The sequence below is a fragment of the Malus domestica genome, chromosome 10 (assembly GCF_042453785.1).
Source record: "Malus domestica chromosome 10, GDT2T_hap1".
Lineage (NCBI taxonomy): Eukaryota > Viridiplantae > Streptophyta > Magnoliopsida > Rosales > Rosaceae > Malus > Malus domestica.
In genome coordinates this window covers 5135600-5146066 of record NC_091670.1, presented here as the reverse complement: position 1 = coordinate 5146066, position 10467 = coordinate 5135600, and the positions used below count along the sequence as shown (strand labels likewise).

At 36.5% G+C, this 10467-nt stretch overlaps 1 protein-coding gene across 1 annotated transcript; it reads left to right on the top strand.

The window, feature by feature from the left end:
* The first annotated feature begins 803 nt into the window (after positions 1-803).
* On the top strand, positions 804-7856 carry LOC103409920 (disease resistance protein RUN1). The gene is made up of 7 exons (XM_029109414.2): positions 804-959; positions 1887-2982; positions 3443-3721; positions 3837-4664; positions 4782-5278; positions 5812-7290; positions 7483-7856. The coding sequence occupies exons 2-6, from the start codon at positions 2062-2064 to the stop codon at positions 6920-6922; spliced, it is 3636 nt and encodes a 1211-aa protein (XP_028965247.1). The 5' UTR covers positions 804-959; positions 1887-2061; the 3' UTR covers positions 6923-7290; positions 7483-7856.
* The last annotated feature ends 2611 nt before the right edge of the window (positions 7857-10467 follow it).

Here is a 10467-nt window from a genome sequence, read left to right as displayed (position 1 = left end):
TTGTAGGTGATCACATGTTCTTCTCTCTTCTTAAAGAAGGTGTTGGCTAAGAAGAGATCATATGCCATTGCAAAATCCAAGATAGCTTCCCCATCCTCGTTTCTCTCCCCAAAACCATGGCCACCATGAAAACCTCCATAGTTGCCTGTCTCCCTGCCCACGTGTCCATTTAAATCTCCTCCTATAAATAACTTCTCCGTCTGAGCAATTCCTTGCACCAAGTCTCCAAGATCTTCCCAAAATTTCTCCTTCGAACTCGTATCCAACCCTACTTGAGGTGCGTACGCACTAATCACATTGATAAGTTCTTGTCCTATTACAATCTTGATTGCCATGATTCTATCTCCTACCCTCTTGACATCTACAACATCTTGTACCAAGGTCTTGTCCACGATGATGCCAACACCGTTTCTCGTTCTATTTGTGCCCGAATACCAAAGTTTAAACCCTGAGTTTTCTAGATCCTTTGCCTTACTACCAACCCACTTAGTTTCTTGTAGGCACATAATATTTATCCTTCTCCTCACCATAACTTCCACTACTTCCATAGATTTTCCCGTTAAGGTTCCTATATTCCACGTTCCTAAACGCATTTTGCTCTCTTGAACTCTACCCTTCTGTCCTAGCTTCTTCACCCTCCCCCGTCTAATAGGATCAAAGTACTTCTTTTGTGTGTCCCGGGTAAAGTTGATAGGAGCATATGCTCCCAAACAACTTTGAGTGGAGTCGTTCGAAAAGAAGTTTCTATGGCCCCCTTGCTCATTTAACACTGCATCCGGGTGCCGATGGAGATACAGCGACCCTTGCTCACTTACCTCAGATGTCTGGAACCAGACTGGTAGTTTTGCACAGGTGTTTCAGAAATATGAACAGGAAATTAAAGAAGAAAAGGTACATCTCTGGAGAAACGCTCTGAATGAAGCTAGAGGTTTGGCCGGATTTAATTTTCGTACTTTCTGGTAATTACATTCTTATTTCCTTTTCATTTTCCTTACTTTGTTGTGTGTTTTAAATTTCCCATCCATTATTTATTTATTTATATTTAATGATTAAATCACGCTTATAACTTTAAGAGTTAATTTTATTTTACTATTATGAAGATTTTTGGTTTTTAACATGTCATATATGAATTTTTTTTTATTTAGTTTTTTAAAACCCACATGGGTTATATTGACACATAGTTCATAATCATTGTTCATGTGGATGTCACGTCATCAATTAATGGAGGTTCTGACTGAAAATTTAACGAATTTATGAAAATGTCCAAAAATTATGATTTTAGCTACAGATGGGATAAAATTTTTTTTATGTATGAAATGTTGAAAACAAAAAAACTTCAAAGTAATAAATTGATATTAATCCTAATTTTAAATAACTATTTCGTTTTCAGTTTTTACTTTTTTGAAAACTAAAAGTTAAAATCTTGTTTGACAACACTTTTGGTTTTGAGTTAAAAAAAAAAAGAAATAATGAAAACCAAAATAGTGAAGTTTTTCTGTTTTTGGTTTTCAATTTTTGCAATTTGGCTTTCAGTTTTTACTTTTTTGTTTACTGTTCTCAGTTTTATAAAAAGAGAAAACAAAAACAAAAACAAAAATAAAAACTGAATAAAATGTGAACTGAAAATTGAAAGTAGTTACTAAATAAGATTTTAGTTTTCAATCTTATAAAAAGTGAAAACAAAAACTAAAAACTGAAAATGAAATGATTACCAAATCATCCTTAAGTTTTCATTTTTGCTTTGTTGAATTTTAACAACCAAGATTTCAGTTTAATAAATTGTAATGGTATCTGGAGATTTTGACTCATCAATTTCTGAAAAATTAATGTAATCTTGAAGTTGCAAAATAAATTGTTACTTTTGCTTTGTGAATTTTAACCACCAGGCATGAAGGGGATTATATCAGGAACGTTATTGCTTGGATCACTGAAAAACTGGGCAGAACCACATGCATAGAGGTACCCACCAGCCTAGTTGGAATAGATTCTCGCGTGCGAGAAATTAGTAAGCATTTTGATGTTGGTGGATCAAATGATGTTCGCATAATTGGAATATTGGGTATGTGTGGACTGGGTAAGACAACGGTTGCAAAAGCCGTTTTCAACAAACATCATCATAGTTTTGCCGGTGCAAGTTTCCTTCAAAACGTGAGGGAAAAGAAACTGGTTGATTTGCAAGAACAACTTCTTTCTGATATCTTGAAACCGGCCTACATAGTGGTAAGTAGTATGGATGAAGGGACCAAGGAGATCGAACAAAGGTTAGGCAACATAAGGGTACTTGTCGTAATTGATGATTTAGGCAGTGTAGCACAATTAGATGCTTTGGCTATAAAACCTGACTCCTTTGGTCTGGGGAGCAGAATCATTATAACATCAAGAAACGAACATTTGCTAAAGATACTTGACGTGGATAAGATATGTCCTCTGCCAGCAATGAATGAAAAAGAAGCTCTTGAGCTACTTAGTTGGCATGCCTTTAGAAAGAATTATCCTAATGAAGAGTATGTTGAGCTCTCAAGAAAAGCTGTTGGCTGCTGTGGAGGTTTGCCACTAGCACTTGAAGTCTTAGGTTCTTATCTACTTACAAAAAGCACTAGTGAATGGGAAACTGTACTGGATAAATGGCAAAGATCACAGCCTTATCGGGAAATTCACAGAAGACTTGAAATAAGCTATGATGGACTAACTGATGATGATGTGAAGGCTATATTCCTTGATATCTCTTGTTTCTTTACTGGAATGAACAAGGACTATGTTATGACAGTACTCGACGGCTGTCAGTTTTATCCAGAAATAGGGATTCGAGAACTCCAAGATCAGTGCCTTGTAACTGTTGATAAAGAAGGCAATCTCATGATGCATGATTTGATTCAAGGCATGGGCAGAGAAATTGTGCATGCAGAATCCCCTGACAATCCTGGAAAACGTAGCAGATTGTGGCATAATGAAGATATAACTGACGTATTGATGAAGGAATCTGTAAGTACTTTTGCAATTAAATTAGATGTTAAAGTGCGCGTACTAATGTAGCAGAGAAAGGAACTTGTAAGAGACAACAAAGGATCCGATTGTATTGAATTATCTCAAATTAAATAACAGAATCACACATGTCCTGCTCTTGTTAAGTACAATTTGTTATACCTAACTAATGTAGACAGTTTTAAAGTACAACTCTTAAGGTTATTATCGAGACATATGTGCACATTATAGCAGATATATAATAAAAGTTGCCTATGAGAGGCCCATGTTCTAGATTGTCTAATTGTCTACCTCCCATGTGGTTCATCCATCCAATTCAGGGCTTTGTGGTTCTGATATATGAATTAATCACCTTTTCCCGTGCAAATAATCCTTTTCTTAGTTCCTCAGTTGTTGCTGCTGTTGTTGGTTTGTTTTTATTTTTATTTATTTTTAATTTTTAGTTGTTTGTTTGTAATAGGGAACAGAAGACGTTGAAGGACTCGCTTTAGATATGCAAGAGTCTGGCGAGCCTAGCTTCAGTGCAGAATCATTTCGAAACATGCAGAGTCTGAGACTGCTCAAACTCAATAACATAAAGCTCACTGGAAGTTACCACAATCTTTCCAAAGAGTTAACATGGTTGTGTTGGCATGGTTTTCCTCTGGAGTTCTTACCAAAAGATTTTGATCAATCTAACCTAGTTGCTATTGACCTGAGCTATAGCAAACTCATACGAGTTTGGGAGGATTCTGATTTGGTATGATATGGCCTCAACCAAATTATTAATTCTTTCTGTCAGGTTTTATAAGCACCAACTTCATGCTTTCTCTTTTCCGTTTGTGTTTATTTTGGTTTTTCCTTTTGTCTAATAGTTGCTCGAGAAGTTGAAGCTTCTTAATCTCAGTCATTCCCATAACCTGGCACGAACACCAGACTTTGCAAAACTCCCAAATCTCGAGGAATTGATATTGAATGATTGTGAGAGTTTGTCTGAGGTTCACTCATCCATTGGGAATCTTGAAAGACTTACTTTGGTAAATCTTGAAGGCTGCAAAAATCTCAAGGATCTCCCACTGAATTTCTTTAATTCCAAGTCTGTTGAAACTCTTCTTCTTAAAGGCTGTTCAAGATTTGAAAACTTGGCTGAGGGCTTGGGACAGAGCTACCATAAGACAGCAGATGGCACACCCATAAGACAAATACTAAAGCTGAGTTTTTCATCTCAATATGGTGTGAAAGAGTCACCATCAACTAGTCTTTTGCCCCCTTCTTTACATTGCTTAAACTCGTTACGGAAATTAGATCTTGGATGCTGCACTTTAACCGATGACGAAATCCCGAAGGATCTTGGGAGTCTAATTTCTTTAGAAGATTTAGATCTTCGAAAAAATAGTTTTTGTAGCCTACCAAGCCTCATTGGTCTTTCTAAGCTTGAAACATTGTGTTTAGATGATTGCACAAACCTACATGCAATCCCAAATTTACCAACAACTTTGAAAGTCTTGCGAGCGGGTTTGTGCACTTCATTAGAAACAATGCCAGATTTTTCAGAGTTGTTGAATATGAGAGAGTTGTATCTAAGTCATTCATGCAAACTCACAGAGATTCCGGGCTCGGATATGTCATTAAACTCGATGACAAGAATTCATTTGGAAGGGTGCATCAATCTCACTGCTGATTTTAGGAAGAACATCCTTCAGGTCTCTTTCTATCTAGCCTGTTCTTTCTCTTTCTACCACACACACAGCAGCACATATATATGACACATGCATACATAACAATGTATTTTGTTACAAATCTGGCTCTACATCGTACAGGGATGGACTTCTTGCGGATATGGTGGCATTTTTCTCAATGGAAATTATATTCCTGACTGGTTTGATTTTGTCAAGGGTGATCTGGTCAGTTTTCACATACCTCTAATTTTTGGTCACAATTTTAGCGGGTTGACTCTGTGCTGCATATACTCTTCAAAGAAACAACGTGAAGGTCCTCTCGGCATTATCGTTATCAATAAAACTAAGCGTACTGCTTTGCTCGCCCGGATAACATATGCTTCAGTACCAACTTCCTGTACACTTGATGACCATTATCTTTGGCAGGGACAGATATCGAACCATGTGCTCAGTTTGCAAGGAGGGGACAAGGTCGATATAGTTGTAATGCCTGTTGAAACTGCAGATGCTTCTGTGAGAGTGAAGAAAGTAGGGGTTAATCTAGTATGGGACAAATTTATGAAGGAGAATATGCATAATTCAGACTTTCGTCTATACGATTTTGGCCTACATCCGGATTGGTTATTGGGAGCTGATGGGTACTTTCTTATTTCTTTTTTCCTTTCCTGTATTTTTTTTTTTTTAAATTTCCGGGCCCATTTTTTTGTACACAATCATGCGTACTACCTTTAGTTCTTTCTAACAAAAGTTATTAATTGGCTACGTAAGGTATTGGTCTTTTTAACTCTCATATTTATCAAATGTCGAACAAACAATGAAATTATTATAACTGCGGCTTTGAGTATTTGATTTTACTCATTGCAATGTAGAGCTTCCAGACTCTTCCATGAGAATTTATGAACACATTCTGTGTGTCATGTGTGGTCAGATATTGAGCCAACCACATGAATCAAATATTTGATTTTACACATTTATGCCTGTATAAATGTAAGTTCTGAAATTTATAATGCTTTAATGGTTTTCGAAGATTTTGATTCATCTTTGGCCTATCAAATCTTCCACTCCCAAGCTCTCTAGTTATAATGAGTAAGATTTTAGTTCAATTTAATTGTACCGTTTATTAGTAAATCTTACTTTTGCTTAATTTTGAATTGAATTTTACCTATACCAGGTATGAAGGAATCAGTAGAGAACTGAGAAGCAATTACTTGGACGTAGCCATACACCCAGTTGGAATGGATTCTCGCGTGCAAGAAATCAGTAATTATTTAGATGTTGGAGGATCAAATGATGTCCGTATCATTGGAATCTGGGGTATGGGCGGACTGGGTAAAACAATTGTTGCAAAAGTAATTTTCAACAAATATCAGCACATGTTTTATGGTAGAAGTTTTCTTCCAAATGTGAGAAAAGATAAGGTACTGGTTGATTCACAAAACAAACTTCTTTCTGATATCTTGAGATCGGGAAACATGAAGGTTAGTGGGGTCGATGAAGGGACCCAGGAGATTAAAAGAAGACTTGGCAACAAAAGAGTACTTGTCATAGTAGATGATGTAGACAGCGATGCACAGTTAGATGCATTAGCTATAAAGCATGACTCATTTGGTCCAGGAAGTAGAATTATTATAACGACAAGAGATCAAGATTTGCTAAAGATACTTAATCTGGAGGCGATATGTCGTGTGCAAGAAATGAACAAAGAAGAAGCTCTTGAGCTATTTAGTTGGCATGCCTTTAAAAAGAATTATCCTGGTGAAGAGTATGTTGAGCTCTCAAGAAAAGCTGTTGGCTACTGTGGAGGTTTGCCATTAGCACTCGAAGTCTTAGGTTCTTGTCTGCATACAAAAAGCAGAAGTGAATGGAAAACTGAACTGGATAAATGGGAAAGATTACAGCCTTATTTCACCTTCAACGGCATGGATTATTCAACAGAAAAATATCCGAGAAGAGAGCTTCAACTCAAAGGTCCACGTCCAATGCCTCTCAAGATACACAGGGACTCTCACAAGATCAACAAACCTCCATTTGCATATCCGAGAAGAGAGCTTCAACTCAAAGGTCCACGTCCAACGCCTCTCAAGATACACAGAAACTCTCACAAGATCAACAAACCTCCATTTGTATATCCGAGAAGAGAGCTTCAACTCAAGGGTCCACGTCCAACGCCTCTCAAGATACACAGAAACTCTCACAAGATCAACCAATCTCCATTTGTATATCCGAGAAGAGAGCTTCAACTCAAGGGTCCACGTCCAACGCCTCTCAAGATACACACATAGACTCTCACTAGATCAACAAACCTCCAGTTGTACTAAAACCAATCACATCAGCCGGTCGTAATCTATTCGGTGCACCTGAATGTCATCCAAGCAAACCTTAGCGATTTCAGCGACTGTGTCCAACGCCTCACCGGCTTACCACGGTCAAATTCTTTTACCACATCTTCTTCCCCACACAGTATTATTAGTTATCCAAATTATGATAACTTTAGTAATCCTCCAGCTCTTGATGACCAAGGGATGAATAAAAGCAGTACTGCTCAAGATGTTGTGGAAGAAATGGAAATAATGGATGGATGATGGTGGTAAAGTGGTGTGAGGCAAAAGGGTGTGTTTCCGGGGATCTTGTCACCTGGGGTTTGTAATAGGTAAAGTAACACCGTGTAACAGATGCCGACTAAGATGCCGACTAAGATACCTAACTAATTTGGTGAAATTCAGAACTGAATTCTAATTCATGGCTTGTAGTTCATACATCCAGTTTTCTTCATGTGTATAAATTCTCTTTTCATGTCAAAATAAATTCTGTCTTACTTTGTTCCTTTTTTTACCTTGAATAGGGAACTGTCGCAATTGAAGGACTTGCTTTAGTTTAGTGAGGGTCTGATGATTCAAGTTTCAGTACAGAAGCATTTAGAAAGATGCGAAGTCTGAGATTGCTCAAATTCAATAACATAAAGCTGTGGAAGTTACCACAATCTTTCCAAAGAGTTAAGATGGTTGTGTTGGCATGGATTTCCTCTGAAGGTCATACGTGAAGATTTTGATCAACCAAACCTAGTTGCTGTTGACCTGAGCTATAGCAAACTCATACGAGTTTGGGAGGATACTAACGTGGTATGATATGATCTCAAATAAATTATTAATTATTTTCCTCAGTTTCTGTGAATGCCAATATTTTGCTCTCTCTTCTATTTGAATTTTTATTTTGTTCTGTTTTTTTCTATCAGTTGCTCAAGAATCTGAAAATCATCAATCTCAGTCAGTCCTATTACCTAACAGAATCACCAGAATTCCAAAGTCCCTAATCTTGAAAAACTGATATTAGTAAACTGTATAAGATTGTCTGAGATTCACCCATCCATTGGGCATCTTAAAGACTTCCGTTGGTAAATCTTCAAGACTGCATGATGCTTGAGTATTTTCCAGGGGATTTCATTAAGTCAAAATCAGTTGAGACTCTTATTCTTAATGGCTGTTCAAGAATTAGACTTACAGAAATCCCCTGATTTTGACTTATAGAAATCCCCTGGAAAATACATCAAGCATCAAGCGACTTACAAATAGGTTTCAATCCCAAATATAGGCATATATTATGTGAGAAGAGAGGCAACTATATATATACATATAGTCCATTCCATAATTAGATAGGATTCCCTATTAAAATCCTGATAGGAAACAGATACTTGTTTCCTTGTTCCAAAAGATCTGAATGATATACAAAATCCTTTTAAAGCAAGGATCAACATACCTCTTATCAACAAGACTCTTCTACCAAACTAAATACCCATAACCGGTCCCTAAAACTTCTCTATCTCATACTCATTCTAACATTCTCCCACTTGACTATGATAACAGTTTCAAGTACCCGACTTATTCAATTCTTAGATAGAAGTGATCACCAAGTCTTGTATCAAGAGTATTCAATCACAAACCACTTACATACATTTCAAAATATAGAACTTTGTAACTCAAATTGCAACCATAATGCAAAACAGTTTTCCAGAATTACATATATTCGATCTGTATTCTTATCATTGTGAACCTGATCTTTATAAGCAAACATGTAATAATTTGCTCCCACTATTTCATACCATTGGCAGCAAGATTTAAAGACAAACCATTGCTCCAAAACAACATATGAATCAATAATTCAGCAAGTGCTTTAAACAAACTAACCATTATAAAAGCATCAAATGAATTATTTCAAACTTTATTTCTCAAAACAATAGACCAACATAACTGATCTCTATTCGAAAAATAAAATAAACTGAAAACAAGGCTAGCTAACCTGATACTATCTTTATTTAGCCATAATCTTTAAAATTTAAACATAAAACCTGTCTATATTGCTGCACCAGCTCTCTGAACTTCACAACAGCAATCTGATAGTCACTTTGTAACAGATCACTCCCATTGATAAAATGATTCAAGTATTCCCATCCGAGAGACATGAGCTTTAAACACTCCAATTGGCAATACCTTGGTTAAAGGATCTGCAATCATCGCATCAGTACTCAAGTGCTCCACCTGAAATGCTCATTCTCTAACCTTTTCTCGGACCTTAAGAAACTTTACATCCATCAATCTTGAAGCTGAAGTTCTCCTATTGTTCTTGGCAAAGAATACTGCAAAATTGTTGTCACAATACATTTTAATAGGCCTTTGCATAGAATTGACAACAGTCATATCTATCAAAAAATTCTTTAACCATACAACTTGTTTCATTCCTTCAAAGCAGGCTACAAACTCTGCCTCCATTGTAGATGTTGCTATGATAGTCTGCTTCGCACTTTTCCAAGAGACTGCACCACCACAAAGTATAAAAATATAACTTCCAGTGGATTTTTTGTCTTCCACATCCTCGCCCAAATCAGAATCTGTGTAGCCAACTAGCTCCAAAAGTTCCTCTCTGCCATAAACCAACATGTAATTCTTGGTTCTTTGAAAGTACCTTGAAACTTTCTTCACAGCAACCCAATGAGACTTTCCTGGATTTGCTTGAAACCTACCCAACATTCCTACTATGAAAACAATGTCGGTCTAGTGCAAATAGTTGTATACATCAGACTCCCAACCAATGAAGCATAAGGCTTGTATTGCATTTTATCTAGCTTCAATTTCATTTTAGGACACTGAGCCTTAGAAAATTTGTTTCCCTTATTCACAGGTACTTCACCATTGTTACAGTTTTCCATGTTAAACTTTAACAAAACTCTCTCAATGTACCCCTTCTGTGATAATCCAAGAAGCTTTTTGGACCTATAATAGACAATCTCAATGCCAAGCACAAAGTGTGCCTCTCCAAGGTCTTTCATCTCAAAGTTCTTGCTGAGTATGTGCTTGGTGTCCTTAAGGAGCTTCAAGTTAGAGCTCGCAAGTAGAATGTCATCAACATATAATACTAAAATTATAAAGCTTGAACCTGACCACTTAATATAAATGCAATCATCTAACTTGTTTTCCACGAAACCATGTCTTGTAACAACTTGATCAAATTTCAAAAATCATTGTCTTGATGCTTGCTTCAATCCATAAATAGACTTGTTGAGTTTGCAGACTGATGCAAAAATTAACTTAACACACAAATTAAACCCTCTTGTATCAATTGCAGTAAAGAATGTAAGTATGGATCGTTCTGGACCGGGGATTAGGAAGGCTTGCTAATAACCTCTAAACTGACTTAAAAACATATAAACAAAGTTAAAAACACTAAAATAGACTCAAAGAACTCAAAACAAACTCAAAAGACTCAAAACAAGCTAAAAAAGCTCAAATCTGCCTAAAAACACAAACTAGGTTGATTTGGACTCTAAACACACTTT

Coding starts and splice junctions, on each gene's coding strand:
- LOC103409920 (XM_029109414.2), top strand. CDS start 2,062: ATGTGTGGACTGGGTAAGACAACGGTTGCAAAAGCCGTTTTCAACAAA. Junction 3,722..3,836: donor TTTGGGAGGATTCTGATTTG/GTATGATATGGC, acceptor TTTGTCTAATAG/TTGCTCGAGAAGTTGAAGCT. Junction 5,279..5,811: donor TGGTTATTGGGAGCTGATGG/GTACTTTCTTAT, acceptor TACCTATACCAG/GTATGAAGGAATCAGTAGAG.